This window comes from Dromiciops gliroides, chromosome 4 (genome assembly GCF_019393635.1).
Source record: "Dromiciops gliroides isolate mDroGli1 chromosome 4, mDroGli1.pri, whole genome shotgun sequence".
NCBI classification, from domain to species: Eukaryota; Metazoa; Chordata; class Mammalia; order Microbiotheria; family Microbiotheriidae; genus Dromiciops; species Dromiciops gliroides.
This window is the reverse complement of record NC_057864.1, coordinates 11,656,649-11,675,698: the sequence shown is the minus strand read 5'-3', so window position 1 is coordinate 11,675,698 and position 19,050 is coordinate 11,656,649. Positions and strand designations below refer to the sequence as shown.

Sequence of the window (19,050 nt, the reverse complement as noted above, 5' to 3'; positions counted from 1 at the left end):
AACTGGTTCCCCAATTCTCTGCATGCCAAAGTGGCAGGGGTTTCTGAATTGTCATTGATCTTTCTAATGCTGTCATAATGTTCTTTATGGTAGAAAATGTGGAGTTCTGTAGCATCAGTTTTGTCTGTGCCACTGATTTTCAATAAAGGCTGATTTAATTGATGAACCACAACATTCAGCTGATGCTGCTTAGCAAATGCTACAATTGTATCATTTCCTCCCCACTTTCCAAATTTCTTTAATTCATCAACATATTCTTCAAAAGGGGAGTCATTTACTATAAAAGACTCAAACTCTTGTCTATGGTTAATCATATAAGAAGCAGCTTCTTGTCTGTGTCTGAGATGATTTCTACAGTGACCTTCTAGCTGGTCTGCTAAAGCCCTAAAAAGGCAATTTCCGTCTCCTGATACTTTACGAAGACTGAGTCCCAAAGCATTTAACTGATCAGTGGGATTCTTAAATGGGAACTTCCTGTTTCCTCTGAACTTTCTTTGCTCTTTAACAGTTGCTATCGTTAGGGTTTTTACCTCTTTAGCGTCTACCTCAGGTCTATCTGAAATCTCTTCACCTATGAATGGTGCAGGCTTTATATGAGAGCAATGAATCCATGAGTCTTTTTCACCAATTTTAATGGCGGTAGGAGTTGTCAATAATACCTGAAAAGGTCCTTCCCAGGCAGGTTGAGTTCCACTGGTTCTCTGAAAATTCTTCACATATATTTTATCTCCTGGGTTGAAGTTATGCAATGAAAAGTCTAATGGTCCTGCCTGGACCACAGCTCCTGCCTCATGGAGTTCACGTAGCCTGGTCTGTAATTCCTGTATATAGGAAGCAACAGAAGTATCACCTCCCACCAGTGATGTATAAACTGGGGAAAAAGTTTTAGCTTGGATAGGAGGGTGACCAAAAAGCATTTCATAAGGAGATATATGAAGTTCTCCTCTTGGTCTACTTCGTAGATAGAATAATGCCAATGGTAGAACATCAGGCCATTTCAAATGGGTTTCAGTACATAATTTGCCAATCATACTCTTAAGCTCTTTATTCATACGTTCGACTTGGCCTGAACTTTGTGGATGGTAGGGCGTGTGGAATTTTGGAGTCACTCCCAAGAAAGAGTAGATTTGGGATAAAATCGAATCAGTGAAATGTGTGCCTTTGTCAGAATCGATGCGGGCTGGTGGGCCAAAACGAGGTACTATCTCTTTAAGAAGAATTTTGGCAACAAAGGCAGCTGTGGCTCGGGGGCTGGGAAAGGCCTCCACCCACCGAGTGAGCTGATCAACTATAACAAGGCAAAATTTATAATGTCCTGCTTTTGGCATAGTAATATAATCAATTTGTAAGTGCTCAAAAGGTGTATATGCTAGAGGACGCCCTCCATAAGCTTTGGCCTTAAAAGCATACTGATTATAAGACTGACATGTGGAGCAGCCCGAGCAGATTCGAGATGCTGTATTAGTCACACCTGGTGCTATCCAGGTTCTCTTAATAGAGTCTACAATGCCTTGTGTACCAAAATGGCCTTTTCTGTGAACAGAGAGGCATACCTGGTGGTAGAATTTCCGGGGAAGAAATGGCTTACCTTCCGGAGACACCCAGATGCCATTGATCTGTTTCGCCTTAAATTTCTTTTTCCACTTTTCTACTTCAGAATCGTCATAGGTTAGGTTGGAAGGAATATCCTCAGAAGGTGAAAGGTTAAATACATGTTCAGGAGCTTCTAATGCAGCAAGCTTGGCTGCAGAATCGGCTCGTGCATTTCCCTTTGAAACAGGGTCACTATTCCCTGTGTGGGCAGGGCAATGTACAACGGCTAGGGAAGAAGGCAGTTTTAGGGCATCTAAGAGGTCCTTGATAAGGTCCCCATTGGCAATAGCCTTGCCCGAGGATGTTAGAAAGCCTCGTTGACGCCAAATCATACCAATAAAGTGGCATATGCCAAAGCCATATTTCGAGTCAGTAAAAATGGTGGCACTCTTATCTTTAGCTATATTACAGGCCTGTGTAAGAGCCACAAGTTCAGCAGCCTGTGCACTAAAATGGGAAGGCAGAGAAGCTGCCCAGAGGGTGTCATAATCAGAAACTACAGCAGCTCCAGTAAAACGGGTTCCCTCTCTCATAAATGAGGAACCATCTGTATAGAGGACAAGATCAGGATTTTCTAAAGGTGTATCAAAAAGATCATCACGGGGTTTTTCAGCCATATCAACTAAAGAAGCACAGTCATGCAACGGTTCCCCCGAGAATGGTAAATTAGGGAGTAGTGTTGCTGGATTAAGAACTGTGCAGCGTTTTAAAGTGATATTCTCATTACCTAACAGGGTTATTTCATACTTAGCCAGCCTTTGATCTGAAAAGGCTTGTGTCCTGTGACGTAGTAAGAGAGCCTCCACTTCGTGAGGGCATTGCACAGTTAGAGGGTTACCTAGGACCAAATCAGAGGCTTTTTCTACCAAAAGCGCTGTGGCCGCCACTGCTCTAAGGCAAGGTGGCACTCCAGCCGCTACAGGGTCCAGCTGAATTGAATAGTAGGCTATAGGACGCTGGTTAGGCCCCAGTGACTGAGTCAGGACTCCAGAAGCCACCCCCCTTTGTTCATGCACAAAGAGAGTGAAAGGCTTACTATAATCTGGCAGTCCTAGGGCAGGTGCTGATAACAAGGCCCGTTTTAATTCTTTTATGGCTGAGAGATGCTGGGGATCCAACTGTAAAATGTCTGGAACAGAACTTTTTGTAAGAGCTATGAGGGGTTTAGTAATTTCACCAAAAGAGGGTATCCATTGTCTACAGTACCCAGCTGCTCCCAGAATGGCTCTCAACTGCCTCTTAGTAGTGGGGGCAGAGAGTTGTTGAATGGCCTGGACTCGCTTAGAAGAGACAGAGCGAGTTCCAGCAGCCAAAATAAATCCTAAATATTCTACCTGGGGCAAACACCATTGTACCTTTGTCTTGGAAACCTTGTGTCCTCTCTTGTGCAGCTCCAGCAGTAAGTGACGGCTATCTTCCTGACAAATTTCAGCATTAGGAGAGGCCAAAAGTAAGTCATCAACATATTGTACTAGTGTGGAGGCTTTAAAGGTAATAGAGGCCAGATCCTGCTGTAAAATTTGGGAAAATAATGTGGGACTGTCTACAAATCCCTGTGGGAGTCTAGTCCAGGTCCACTGTCTATTTTTCCAGGTAAAAGCAAATAAATATTGGAAGTCCTCATGTACTGGTATGGAGAAAAAGGCAGAGCAAAGGTCTACCACTGTGAAACATGTAGATTCATAGGGAATTGAGGAAATTATCATAGCCGGATTTGCGACTATAGAATGTCTAGGAATAACATAATTATTAATCGCTCTAAGATCTTGCACAAAGCGATAAACAGGTTTACCATCTGGCCCAGGCTTGGGTTTTTTAACTGGCAAAATGGGAGTATTGCATGGAGAGTGATGACATGGAATAATAATACCCTGGCTTTTCAAAGCCTCAATTATAGGGGTGATCCCTTCTATTGCTTCCCTAGACAATGGATACTGTGGAATGGAGGGGGGTGGTCCCCCCTTAACTTTAAAGGTAACAGGCATGGCAGACTTAAGGAGCCCCACCTCATTAGGGGATGAGGCCCATAAAGACTCAGGAATGTCAGAGGGGATTTTGGATACCTCCCCTGCTGTTCCTTGAGCTTCTGTAAGTAAAATTGGTAATAAATGAACAGTATCCTCTGGCAATTGTAAGGAGACAGCCCCATCTGGAGCACAAGATATGGTTGCTCTAAGCTTGCAAAGGAGATCACGACCTAATAAATTTACAGGGGCATCAGGCATGAGTAAAAATGAATGTTCTACTGTTAAGGGCCCCATAGATACCATGCGAGGATTCAATTTTGCCACTCTCTGGCTCTTTCCTGAGACTCCCACTACATTCAAATATCCTACAGGTCTACACCCAGCATCTGGTTTGCTTACTAATACTGATTTAGAGGCTCCTGTGTCTAGCAGACAATCATAATAAGTCTCCCCCACTTTTAAGGTGACATGTGGTTCATTACTCTGGGGAGGTGAATGGACTGGCACAAGTGCATTCAAAAAATCCGGATCTGGGAATATATGGCTTTCATTATCTATGTTCCATTCCTCCCCAAGACACCATCATTCCTGTGTCCTCTTCTGAGGGGGGTCTTGGTTACCATTATTCTGGTACTGCCTTTCTGTATTCCTCCAAAAAGATCTATTTCTATTTTGATTTCGCCTGTAATTAGAATTAGAATTTCTTCTCCAAGTCCTACATTCTCTCAATTCATGCCCCTCCTTACGACAGTAACAACACACCTTAGTGTCCTTGCTCCGGTATCCACATGGCTGACTAGTAATCGCTGGTGCCAGAATGCTCTGTTTAGGGTGATCTGGATCTTCCTCACGTGAGTCAAAGACATAATTTGCAAGTTCCTTAATTCTATCTACTGAGAGATTTCTCCAGTCTGGACATTGTTTCAGAAAGTATCTGCGTATTTCTGGCAGTGAATTATAAACAAATGTGTTGAGAATGATACAGGAATCTCTTAAATCTACTGGATCCAATCTGGTGTACTGTCTAGCGGCCTCACAAAGTCTATCATAAAATCTGTTTGGTCTTTCATTAGCCTCCTGAGGTAGGCTTAAAAATTTCTGCCAGTTTTCTGGTTTTCTAGAGCAAGATTCCATTCCCTTCAGAAGTGTTTCTCTAGCATCTTTTAATCTTTGGAAATCCCTATCATCATTATAATTCCACTCTGGATCCTTTAGAGGCCATTCCACATCGGCCTTACCTTTCGCAACAAGGGCATTTCCTGCTGAGATAACATCTGTAATCTCAGTTGGGGACAGTAAAGTTTCCAAAAGGCAAGTAACATCAGCCCAACTGGGTTGATATGCATTAAATATAGTCCTTAACTGTGAAATTACAGTGTTAGGATTTTTCTCAAAACTAGGGATGATTGATTTCCATGCGCTCAAGTCACTTGGTCTAAAGGGGCTATATTTTCTGACTTGAATTGGCACTCCCTTCTTACTATGTTCTATAGCTTCCTGCAGAGGGAGTAGTTTCTGCTGATCTGATTCTGAACTTGGATCATCTCTAGTAGAAACAGCCATTTTGAGGTCTCTCTCCATATGTGAGAATTTCATTTCGAGGTCTCTCTCCATATGTGAGAATTTCCCCCATATCATAACAATGATAATAACAAAAACAATGATAATAACAAAAACAAAAAAAAACCAAAAAAAAATAAAATCCTTAGTCGTATGAACTATGGATGTGGTATTAAAAGGTATTTCAATTGCAGGCATAAAATTTCTACTTATATTAAACGTATTTTCCCAAAGATTCTCACGTATACTATTATACAAAAAACTTTTTGCTGCCTGAATGAGGAAAAAACCAATAATGTTATGAAGGACCATTGAGTAAACTATTCCTCTAAGTCGGGATGTTATGCTGTCCCAATACATTCCGATGAGAAAAATCAAAGGGATAGTAGAATATTCGAGCATCTTGCCCTTTAAACTGGGCTGGCTTTTCTGTTTAAAGCAAGACTCTTAGAGGCTTAAAGTCTTTAAGGGAGATTAGACAAAGGGAAAGTCCGTGGGGGGGGGGGGGGTAATTTGGAAAATCCACCGAATTGGCCGGCTTATGGCCAAACTAGGGAGGGTGGGAGGGTCCTTAAGGTCCCTTCGGGGTCGCCAAAACTGTGAGATTTAAAATTGGATATTAGATCATAAATCTCCCCTACTTAACCTTTCCCTTAATTTATCTCCCAAACTAGTAAATGGAAGCAGGTTTTGGTTTTCTAGATAGACCTTTTTATTTATAGTTATGATAGTCACAAGGTGATGTTGGTTAGAAGGATAGGAAAGTAGAAACACAATACAAATCGTCTTAAGTCTAAGCTTAGTCTATATTCCTTATAACAACTCACCAAACCGACAAGGCCACCAACCGACAAGGCCACCAACCGACAAGGCCACCTTTGGAGAGAGAGAGTCCGTGCCGCGCCGTCAGGAGTCCCCCCAAGCAGGCAAAAAAAAAAGGCCTCTCCCCTTTTCTCCACCCCGGAAGTCAAAAAAAAACCCGGCAGGCAGTCTGACATGCGCAGCAGGCGCACTGTACCTGGCAGGCAGTCTGACATGCGCAGCAGGCGGACTGTACCCGGCAGGCAGTCTGACATGCGCAGCAGGCGGACTGTTCATCTCCTCCCCAAAAGGGTGGTCCTTGAAAAACTGGCGTCTTTCAGTTATCCTAACCGACTGTTAAAAACTTTCATATTTTACCACATATGATATGGCACATCACATTAATTTATATTGCATTATGTCATGTCATTGCATACCATATGTCACATCATACTGAGAAACATCCAAAGGTTAAGTAGGGGAGATTTATGATCTAATATCCAATTTTTAATCTCACAATACCATATCTTATTAATTTATATTATGCTGTGTCATTTCATATCACATTAATTTATATTATGTTATATCATATATTAATTTATATTATGCTGTGTCATACCACATCATATTAATTTATATTATGCTATGTCATATCATATCACGTTAATTTATATTATGTTGTATCACATCCTATCATATCATAAATAACAGATATGTGGAAGGAGTCTCCATACCAAGAGTTCCCCACATTTCCCCTACTTTCCCATTTCTCATTTGTCCTAGACTGATCTCCCCCCTGCCCAGACCCTTCTCTATCACCTCCCTCCTAGAGGTTTCAAGGTGATCCAGGGCTCAAGCTCTGGCAGGTAGCTCCTAGGCCTTGTATCAGATTCTGTGTCTGTTATTTGAGGAATGGTTTAACCAAATTCACCAACATTCACCACCATGGCAACTCTTCCTCCTCAGTAACCCTCAAAGACCGTCTGCTAGGGCATAGAGGGGTTGCGATCAGCACTGGTGGAAAGACACCCTTCCTAGTGAGATCACAGCTCCTGGAACCCTGACGCCTGAAGGCACCATGGTAGATGGAAAAATGTTGGATGTTAGAGTCAGAGGTGCTGGGTTCCCATTTGGGTGATGATGACACTCGTGGCCTTGAGTGAATCACTTCTGAGATCTATGTCTCATTTTTTCACATCAGTACAATGACATCCTTTGGAGCCTGTAGGCTTGGCAGGGGTGGCCCAGGGATTGACCTTAGGGCAGTGGACTCCTCCGGGTCTCTTCCACCATGCGAGCTGGGCTACCGATTTGAGCTGGCATGACTGAGGTGACTTTCACTTCCAACCTGCAGGGTTCAGCATTCTGGTAAAAGCCCCCATGCATGCCTCTTGTTTGCATTCTCACATCAGCCCACACCCAGGGTTTCACTGGTGACACAGAAAAGCAGGGCTCTGTCTACACCTGCTGTAGGAGTACTCCTGGGCTAGTTCAGAGCAGACTCCCTGCTAAAACTGAGTGGGATAAAGCTGTCTTTGTTAATTCACTTAAGCAACCAGCATTTATTAAGTGCCCTTTTTGGTAAATAGGACCCTCAGCAACTTATGAACCTTCCTGGGCACTGGTTTACCCGTCTGTAAAATGGGACGATTGGACTAGATGACCTCTAAACGACCCAGTTCTAAACCTATGATCTTATGATCCTATGTTGTCTATCATAGGAAATAATTTGCAAAAGTGGGCCTGGGGGCTGGGGAGCAGCTAGGTGGCTCAGTGGTTAGAGCACTGGCCCTGGATTCAGAAAGACCTGAGTTCAAATCCGGCCTCAGACACTTAACACTTACTAGCTATGTGACCCTGGGCAAGTCACTTAACCCCAATTGCCTCACAAAAAAAAAATGGTCCTGGTTTCATCTCATTTTTCATCAAGGATATCTCTGGTTTTGGTGCAAATCATTCTCAAAAAGATTTTGTAGAGATGATACACAATCACCCATAGTCATTGCCTTTTCCACCAGGAATTCTGATCATTATTGCTTCCCATCAGGAAGGAAGGAAACAAGAATCTACTATGTAGGTACTATATGATAGGAAACAGGTATCTACTATGAAGTACCTATTAGTAAGTAGTTACTATTAACTACCTACTATGCGGTAACTACTTTACAAATATTATCTCATTTGATTCTCACAGTGGCCCCAGGAGGTAGGTTCTATTATGACCTCTATTTTACAGTTGAGGAAACCGAGGCAGGCAGAGGTTAAGTGATTTGCCCAATATTACACAGCTAATAAGTATCTGAAGCTGGATTTGAACTCAGGCCTTCCCGGTTCCAGTCCCAGGCTCTATCCATTACATCACCTACCTGGTCTTTTGTTGTTGTTGCTGTTGTTTGTTTGTTTGTTTGTTTTTGTTTTTGTGGGGCAACGGGGGTTAAGTAACCTACCCAGGGTCACACAGCTAATAAGTGTCAAGTGTCTGAGGCTGGATTTGAACTCAGATCCTCCTGAATCCAGGGCCAGTGCTTTATCCACTGCGCCACCTAGCTGCCCCTACCTAGTCTTCTTAGTTCAATATCTTCCCCATTTTTCCAGTGTCTTGGGAAGCAGTTGTTCAATGCCCTCAAGACTATGTCACCTATAGCCTTGATTTCTGAATTTATACCTACTTTGCTCCTCCCATCTTCATCTTCTTCAGCGCCATTTCCTCTTCCCCCTATAGCATATCTGGGAGCAGTTTACTGTGTCCAAATATGGTCATTCCATTGTCACTGCTGGTAAAAATGGCTCATTAAAGAAATGCTGACAGATCTGTTTCATTTTTCATCTGTTTGTTTTTCTTCTTCCATTTTCATATTGAAATACACTTAGGATAATCTGACTTAATAGGACTTCACGCTCTGTTTTCCCCTCTATGTCAAACACATGAGCACACACAGAGAGACACAGAGAGAAAGAAAACCTTGAATATTTAATTCTGGGAGGAAAAGTGAGGACCAGGCCTGACGTCTAGTCACTTGCTGCTCATGTATGTGGTGCATTATTAGATGTGGCTGAGGCATTAATGGAGGGGGAGATCGGCTTTTTTAAGAAGCAGAACTCTTTAATTGGTGGTTATGGTTAACACAACCGTGCTCAGAGCCTATTTCAGTTCTGTCTTGTGGTCTCAGGGTGTGTGGTCAGAGAAGTACAAGCCACAAACCAATCCAGGACACGTCCCTGTTCTAGTTTGTATAATGGAGGAAACATTCAAGTGTGCCCTACTTTGCTTACCATGTGGTCTGCCATGCTTCTGTCCTAAGAAAGATCTCTCACTGAGCAACAAAGTGCCTGAGTGGGTGAGGGGCTATTAGATTACAAAGCCAGGCTTTGGGCTTTGAAGTATATACAGGTAAAAGAAAATTCCATGTGTTGGACTAGAACTATGAAAACAAGAGTGCGGTCTGTCATTAGTCAGCCAATCAGCACACATTTATTTTTTTATTTTATTTTATTTTATTTTGCGGGGCAATGGGGGTTAAGTGACTTGCCCAGGGTCACACAGCCAGCAAGTGTCAAGTGTCTGAGGCCGGATTTGAACTCAGGCACTCCTGAATCCAGGGCCGGTGCTTCATCCACTGTGCCACCTAGCCGCTCCCAGCACGCATTTATTAAACGCCAGCTATTTGGAAGGCACCAGGGTCACAAAGACAAAAATGAGAAACAGTGTTTTCCTGCCTTCAAGGGACTTCCGAAATTTTAGTGTGTGTGTGTGTGTGTGTGTGTGTGTGTGTGTGTGTGTGTGTGTGTAGACACAGCACCTACAGAGATAAATAAAAGAAAGCACCTGCAAAGTAAGTGTAAGAGAGAGCAAAAACCAACAGCAAGTGGGTGCCCATCGCTTGGAAAACCTCATTCCCTTTGAGGGAAGCCTTCCCTGTTTCCCCTGGTAGTTAGTGTTCCCCTACTGTGGACATGACTTTGTCTTTATTTGTATGCATTTTGCATGAACTTACTTGCACGCATATTGAACCTTTCATCCCCACCCCAATAGAATGTAAGCATCTTGAGGGCAGGGCTGATTTCTTTTGGGTTGTATTCCCCAGTGTCTAACATAGTGCACGGCACATAGTAGGTGCTTTGTCAATCAACAAGCACTTATTAACGAATACCCAGTGGACTGACCTGAATCAGAAAGGGCCTCTCAGCAATGTTGTTGAGGGGGTGGGAGGGCAGCAGGGAGGGAAAGATGAAGCGGAGAGCTATGTGGGATGGTTCTTTCTCAGCTAGCCAGGTTAAGAAAACTCAAGTCTGGGGGATGGAGAAGTTGTGGGGAGTTGGTATTAAGAGATTAAGGATTATATAGTCTTAGAAGTCAGATAGCAGAAGGGAAAATTCCAAGAAGGGCATGGCCAACAGAGCTCAGTGCAAAGGAGAGGCTCAGGAAGATGAGATGGGAGCAAAGGTCTCTCCCTGGCTTGATCAAAGAGAAGGTTTTTGGCAACCCTTCAATGGTTTCAGTGGAATAGGAAGAGAATCAGCCCTCAAGGGCTTCAGGAAGTAGTGGGTGGTGAGAAAAGGGGGTAGTGATAATACATTCTCATCCCAAAATTAAGCTATGAAATGTAGGGGGAAAATAACTGGGAGGGTAGCGGGTACATAAAGGGTAAAACTTCAGGAAAACCCAATGAGACCTCTTCCTATAATGTAACCAATGGATCTTATCATAAATAAGGGCACATTGTTCTTTTCAGGGCAGAATTTTTTTTTAAAAAGATTCAAGTATTCCTCCTAATCCTGACACCTCCAAGTGTCAACAAATGTCACATCTCTTAATACTTTTAAATTTCATCATTTTTAGAGAGATGCGAAATTGGCAAACTTATCTCACCGAATTTAATTAATTGGACCCAGTCCTTTGGTCAGGTATCCCTTTTTCTAGCCTCTGTTAAGAGGCTGAGGCACTTGTCCAGAACAGAATTTTTAAATACTACTCAAGGGAGATAGGAACAGCAACTGTTTGTGTAGCCATACATATAATTAGCAATAATCAAACTCAGTTTGAGATGACTGAGGGCCTCGCCAATTTTCTTGGATAGTGGATGGGATTCTAAAAATAATTGAACCACTCTCGATTTGGAATTAATTTTAATTTTTTTAAGGGGTCAAAGCACATTTATTTCAGCTGAAGTAAAAAAGAGAAGGGACAACAATTATGATTTCAGAGAAAGCAAAAGCAAAGAAATAAGAAGAGAAACCATAATTTGCTAAAAAAATTACCATATACAGTGAAGTAACATCAGTACATAACATATGTGCACCAAACATATATACACCAAATATATATGCACCACAATTCTTTTTTAAATTCTTTTTAAAATTTCATTTATTTATTTTAGTTTTCAACATTTGTTTAGATAAGATTTCCAATTTCAAAATTTTCCCCCTCCCCTAGACAGCAGGTAATCTGATATAGGTGTTTTATACATAAAATAACAGAAATTAATTTTAATTTTTTAAATATGCCATACAATGTTTCTAAGAGGAGAAAGGCATCCATAAAATTATAACCACTGAAAACCCCTAGTACCAAATATAATTTGGGAAGATCACGGGGAAATGGAAATGAGAAGCACAGAGACACAGATGGGAGACAAGGGGAGTAGCTACAAGAGAACCAAGGAATTGAGAGATCAGAGAATCCTAGATGTAGAGAAAGACTTTTGAGGGTATCTGGTCCTATCTCCTCATTTAGAGCTGAGGAAGTTGAAACCCAGACGGGTTAAATACTTTGACCAAGATCGCATCGGTGGTTAATTAGCAGAGGTCACATTTGAACCCAGGACCTCTGATTCGACCCTCTTTCTCTTGTATAAACCAGATGGAGGTTCATTTTCTCGAGAAGAATGTTCATCTCCCACACATGGTGAGACTTGGGGCTGAACTCCATTGGCCTCATAATGGTTGTAGATCTGGATGTCCCCAATGAGGTCTAGGAGTCACAGGCAGTCAGAAGTCACAATTTCACCCCGACTTATTGAGCCCATCATCTTGTTTCAGCTTGCAGACAGGAGAAGAACAGCTCTACCTTACTTCAAGGTATATTAACATTTCAACCAACACACTCTGCGGTGGCAAAATGTACTCCGTTTGGGTCCAAGCAGCAAATGTGCTAGGCATGGAAGAGTCAGATCACCTGCAAGTTAACCTTGATGACATAGGTAAAGAATTCAGATTTTGATCATGGCATTGGTAAAAACCCCAATTCATAGAAAATGGAAGGAGGAAAAGACCAGTGAGTTGGGTCACAACAATTTCATTACATTAAAGCCAGAGCTAAAAACTTAGAATTCTAGAACTATAGGAACTACATATAACATATAGCTAGAATGTAGATATATGTATACAAAGTGCTTTGTGTTAGTTATTATTCTTATTTTCATTATCATTATTATTGTCAGGATTAGCAAAGTACTCCATGCGTTATCTCGTGAGAACCTCACAACAGCCCTGGTAGGGAGAGACGGCAGGTATTGTTCAAGCCTTCATCCTCTGACACTCCCTCCCTCACTTTCCAGTTCTGAAATCATAATTGAATCAGTACTTCTGGAAAAGGCTCATCAGCCTATTTCCCTATGACTCCAGCCAACCCTATGACCAGCCATGATCCAGTACCCCTTCCTGGCCACCTCTCCTTTGCCCGTGTTGTCAGAATATCGGCCTCTCGAAGGCAGAGGCTGTGTCTTTGCCTTTCTTTGCATCTGCAGTGCTTGGCACCTAGAAAATGTCTATTAAATGGCTTTTTTTCATTCATTCATTGATATGCTCTCCTTTCTGACTGAGCCTAAACTTGTCTGTTATTGTTTTATTTTCCAGTGATTCCTGCCCTGCCAGTCATTACAAGTGCCGAGGACACGAATGCATCAGTGCCCACGACTATTATCCACTGGAAAATCCAAACCTCAATGGATGGAGTTTTCTGTGAGATGAGACACAAAGCAGCCACAAGACCATCTTGGAATGTGAGTTGAACTTTGGTTTTCCTTTAGTGTGTGATCAATTTAAAGAACACAGACTGGCTGAAAGTGGTCCTGTCAGTGTGGTCATTTCAACCTGGGGTCCTTAACACCCCCCCCCCCCGGGCCCACAGAATCCCAAAAGGTCTATCCTTGTATAGATTCCAAGGGGCTGTGAACGTGGATGAAAAAAATGACATTTACTTCAGTATGATTGGTTTTTTTTAATAATCTATTCATTTGGGGCAGCTAGGTGGCGTAGTGGATAGAGCACAGGCCCTGGATTCAGGAGGACCTGAGTTCAAATCCGACCTCAGACACTTAATACTTACTAGCTGTGTGACCCTGGGCAAGTCACTTAACCCCAACTGCCTCACCAAATTTTTTTTTAATCTATGCATTCTATTACATGCATTTAAAAATCTTATTCTAAGAAAAGCTCCATAGACTTATCTGTACAAGGGACCCAAAGACAAAGAACCCCTGGTATAATTGGTGAATTCTGTGACATTAATTTCTACCAGGTGGATTTTACCAGAAGAATCCACCAACATTCCCTTGACACAATGATCAGTGATGAAACTCTAAACCCAGGGTCAACGTGTTGTAAAATCAATAACTCCTCAGTAGAAAGGAGCCCACATCGAATTGTAGCTGTATAGGCTGAGTGCTGGAAGGAACCTTGAAGGTCATTTAGTCCAACCCCCCTCAATTTATTGGTGAAATCATTGCATGGCTGGTTAAGTTAGAGCTGGAAATGGCCATTTGGGTCTAACCCTTTCCCTTATCAGATGAGGAAAGTGAGGTTTTTAAGTCACCTGTCCAGCATGGGTGGTGACAAAATCAGGATTTGAATTCAGGTCCTGTGCTCCCTCCATTGTAGCGTATGGACCCTATGCCTATGGTAGTAACAACAACAACAACAACTTTTATATATAATGCTTTAAAACTAGTGTTCTTAACTATTTTTAGTCATGTCCCCCCGCCCACCACCACCTCATCCTCACCTTGGGCACCCCGGTGAATCTTATGAACCTTTTCTTAGGATAATGTTTTTAAATGTGTAATATAAAATAGACAGGATTACAAAGGAAACCAATTATATTGAAAAGTAGTTATCCAAAAAAAATTTTTTAAGTTATGCCCCTCCCCCAGATTAAGACCCCTCCCCCTTTAAAGTTTACAAAGCACTTGTATGATGTACATTTGAAGTTTACAACTGCACCATAAAGGAAGTATTAAAGGTTTTATTATCACTAGTTTATGGATGAGGAAAAAGAGGCCCAGGGGTCTCAGTAACTTAAGGTCATCACACAGTGAGAAAGAACAAAGGGTAGGAGGTATACCTGGGTCTTCCTGACTCCAAGCCCCAGGCTCCGATCCCCTCTGGTGTCTGATGCACATGTGGAAGGTCTGTGAATATGTCCAGCTGCCAGAGAAACCCGACATGATGTTCTGAAAAGGTCTCTCAGGCGTTCTCTCTAATCAAGCCACCGATCTCAGAATGTAAAGCTCAGTTCAGTTTAGGTCTGTGTCATCTCAGTGAGGTTTTATCAGTAGGTGTGCAGAGGGGCCTGGTCTGGCACCGTCTGTCTGGCCTTGAGGGAATCGCTTGCAATTCTCCGGCCTCCGGGAGATCCCTGAAGTCCCTTCAGGCTCTCCCCCGATGACTCTGCATCTTCGTCCTCCCCATGGGCAGTATCAACGTTCTGGAGCGCAGCAGAGAGTGCAATTGAGCAGAGGGCATTTCCTGGAACAAAGATCTCAAGGGCAAAACCTTATGAAAAGTGTGATTTCTTTTCTTGAAAGCAGGACACATTGATGGTGGCTCCAAGCCCTTTGCGTGTCCCTCCCCACTGCCTCTTACTTGTAAGGCTAACTAAGAATGACTGGTATTTAAAGAATGCCCTGAGGTTCACAAAGCCCTTTACACATTATTTCATACCCTTTGAGGGACGTACTGAAGGTATTTATTAACTCCATTTTACAGATGAGAAAGGAATAGTAGCTGCTATTCATATATTGCTATTAGAGACCCAAGTAGAGTCCTCTCACATTATGGTGACTTTTGAAAGGTGCAATCAAATCTTCCCTGATTTAGAATGACTACAGGGGAGCCTCTTCTAAATTAGGAGATGTTTCAAATTGACCGGTCACTTGGAATTTTTGCACCCTGGGCAACCACCTCAAACTACCCCAGGGTAGTTGTCATGAAATAAGCTCTTAATTTTGGAGGACAGGCATCCTCCTATGAAGGGGAAACAGAAACCCTGTGACGTAAGCCTCTCGCCAGGACATGAAATGTTTTTGTATGTGTTGGAAGCCCAGGACTTCAAAGCTCATTGCAGTTCAGTGAAAGGTGAGGGAGAGAGGCATCCACCTGCCCGCTTCTTCCCTTCATTAATTGTTTTTTGCCATCTAGATCCCCAGTCTCCTACATTTTGTCGTTGTTGTTGTTGATTCATTTCATCATATCTGACTCTTCATAAACCTATTTGGGGTATTCTTGGCAAAGATATTAGAGTGGTTTGCCATTTCCTTCTCCAGCTCATTTTACAGTTGAGGAAACTGAGGCAAACAGGCTTAAGTGACTTACCCAGAATCACACAATTAGTAAATATCTGAGGCTAGATTTGAACTCAGGAAAGTGATTCTCTAAATTTGCCACCATCTAAATTCAGAGACTTGAGGCAAAGCCCTCACCACAATAAAAGCTCTAACTTCAAAAAAAATGCAGGTTTTTAAAAAATTTACTAACTATAGACTCCCATCTTTTCAAAGTGAGGAACAGTTCAAATGTTCTGGTTAATAAAGACTGCCCCAGGGCAGCTAGGTGGTGCAGTGGATAGAGCACCCTCCATGGAGTCAGGAGGACCTGAGTTCAAATCCAGCCTCAGACACTTAACACTTACTAGCTGTGTGACCCTGGGCAAGTCACTTAACCCCAATAAAAGACCTTATAAAAAAAATTTTAAAAATAAAGAATGCTCCATCAATGAAACAGTGTGAAGTGACTAGAGCTCTTGGCTTAGAATCTGGAAAGCCTGGATTTAAGTCATTTAACCCTGTTTGCCTCAGTTCCTCATCTATAAAATGAACTAGAAAAGGAAATAGAAAACCACTTCAGTATCTTTGCCAAGAAAACCCCAAACTGGGTCAAGAAGAATCAGACATAACTGAAAAATGACTCAAGAGCAACAGATCCATGATAGCTAATCTATAGGTTCCCTGACCCAGGAGCTCAGGAATGAATCATTGCAAAGTCTCCATCCCAGTCATCTGTTTTCTCTACTTCTAATTGATTTGTAGTCAAACAACATAGATTCCAATCCTTCTACCCCTTTCTAACTTTATGACCTTGGACAAGTCATGTCAGTTCCCTGGACCTCAGTTTTCTTGTTTATAAATTGAAGGCATTGCTTTAGATGACCTGTAAGGTCCCTTCCAGATCTAAATCTAAGGATCCCGATTTAAGGGTACACAACATTTTTTTTACCCACAAAAAGGGTCACCTAAAAAGTTGGAAACCATCCTTTCTCAAAAGAATTCCTGATTTCTCATTGGCTGTTTAGCACAGACCTTTTGGTTTATAGAGGTGCAATGTAGGACATTTGGGGAGATTTCAATTATTTGCATTCTCTAGATCTAATGAGAGTGAAAAGCTTTCCTAACCCAATCCTTTCCAAGAGAGTAGAATTTGAAGACGTACTCAGTCTCCACCTAGTGGTGCCGAGAACCTTTCTATAACCTGGGTTTAGAAGAGAAGAAATGTAGAAAGCTGTTTCTCCATCCGCGACCTTCTTTTACAGGTGAAAAAACTAAGGCTCCCAGAAATGACGTGATTGACCTCAGATCACACAGTGAGTGAATGATGACGTTAGGACTAGAATTGAGGTCTCCCAGCTCCTGCTCTATGCACTCGTGCATGTTCGCTCACACACACACACACACACACACACACACACATACACACACTTTTATTTTTTTTGTGTGTGTGTGAGGCAATTGGGGTTAAGTGACTTGCCCAAGGTCACACAGCTAGTTAAGTGTCAAGTGCCTGAGGCCGGATTTGAACTCAGGTCCTCCTGAATCCAGGGCCGGTGCTTTATCCACTGCACCACCTAGCTGTCCCCCCCACACACACACACACACACTTTTCTAACAAAGTTCTGAGCATCAAATTCTGAAGTTTGGTCTTTGTCTATTGGTTGAAATCAATATTATCCTCTGTTAACAAAAGGGGGTTTAAAAATTCTCCTTAAAATGACATTATGAGAAGTCACTCATTCCTTTGTTCAACAAACATTTATTAAGTTCCTTATATATATATATATATGGCATTTTTACCTAGTAGACAGAAAGCTGACCTCAGCAAAATGTGGGTTCAAGTCCTATCTCTGGCAAAGTGACTTTGTGGCAACTAGGTAGATAGTGTACTGGACCTAGAGTCAGGAAGCCCTGAGTTCACCTCACACTCTTACTAGCTGTGTGACCCTGAACAAGTCACTTAACCTTTGCCTACCTCAGTTTCCTCATCTGTAAAATGATCACAATATATTCCAGGGTCATTATAAGGATCAAATGTTAAACACAATAGCACCTACCTTCCAGGGTTGTTCTGAGGACTAAAAGAGATAATATCTATTAGGTAAATTGTGAAATCTAGAGTTCAAAATAATGATAGTTATTGACATGACTTAATTCAGCCCATATTTCCCAGATGAGTGCACCTGACTTCCCCCCATACATACTAGGCTCCAGCCAAACCGTCTAATTACTTTTCCTCAAGCATGGCAGGCCACCTTGGCCTCTGTCTTTGTACAGGATCTTCCTCATAATTGGGATTCTTTCTCTCCTTGTCTCCCCCCTCCTTTGATCCCTAACTCCCTGCAAGGCTGAACTCAAGCACTGCCTCTTATAGTTACTGCTCTCCTTTCCCTCTGATATGACCGTGGACTCCTTTTCTATATATTTATCTGTGAGCATCTTGTTTCCCTCCAGAAGAGTGTTAGCTCTGTGAGGGCAGGAAATATTGCAGACTTTTTTGTATCCCTAATGCCCCCCACACAGTAGGCGCATAATCAATGCTTGCAGAATTGAATGGAATCTTCTTTTTACTGATGAGCAACCTAAAGTCCATTGCCCCAAATCACACATATCACTAGTAAAAGTTGGGATCTGGAGGCAGGGGTTTTGACTCCAAAGCCAAGGGTGCCTTCCTCTCCATGACTTCTGCCTCCAGCCTAGGCTTCAATTGCACATTTGCTTTACAGTGGTCCAAGATTTGGTGGGACACAGTCTGGTACTTTTAGTACCAGAGATTAGCCTTACTCTTTTCCTTCTACATTTCTGGACAGAACTGAAGCAGGGGTTGGTGTCATGGGGTAGTCAGGAGATTAAATGTGCTGAGTGGGCTAATTGATAAATAGTCGGTCACAAATCAACTGAGAACCTACTATGTGCCAGGTACTGTCCTAGGTGCTCGGGACCCCAAATACACAAACAAAATAATTCCTGCCATCCAAATGCTTGTTAATTGATTCTACGGAACGGAAACACGACAGATAAGTATATGTAACATAAAAATAAAGTCATTTCAATGATGGGGGAATGGAGAGAACTATGGAACAATAAAGCTAGACACTTGACTTAGGAGGGGTGGGAAGAATTACACTTTGGGAAATAAGAGTCAAATCATCAAGTCGAAAAGCTTTTGTTTGTTTTTGCTGGGTAGTAAGGGTGAAGTGACTTGCCCAGGGTCACACAACTAGTAAATGTCAAGTGTCTGAGGCCAGATTTGAACTCAGGTCCTACTGAATCCAGGGCCAGTGCTTTTGCACCACCTAGCTGCCCCCCAAAAGCATTTATTAAGCACCTACTATGTGCCTAGAGTTATGCTAAGTGCTAAGGATGCAAAGAAAAGCAAAAAACAGTCCCTGCCCTCAAGGAGCTGCCAGTCAAATGAGAAACACAACATGCAAAACCTATGTACAAATGAGATTTCTGTAGGATAAACCGGAGATGATCTCAGAGGGAAGATCAAGAGAGTTGAGTTGCCCAGACTTGCTGGTTGTGCGATCACGGAAAAATCTTTGTCTATTTCCTTCTCAGTGAAATGAGACTATGGTAATACT

At 42.3% G+C, this 19,050-nt stretch overlaps 1 protein-coding gene across 1 annotated transcript in view; it reads left to right on the top strand.

Annotated features, from left to right (window-relative positions):
- The window catches only part of IL23R (interleukin 23 receptor), a 71,984-nt gene that overhangs the window by 14,142 nt on the left and 38,792 nt on the right, over positions 1-19,050 (top strand). The window contains exons 5-6 of the mRNA XM_044005438.1: positions 11,961-12,121; positions 12,777-12,922. Coding sequence (XP_043861373.1) covers positions 11,961-12,121; positions 12,777-12,922 — 307 coding nt within the window. The remainder of the gene's footprint in view (positions 1-11,960; positions 12,122-12,776; positions 12,923-19,050) is intronic.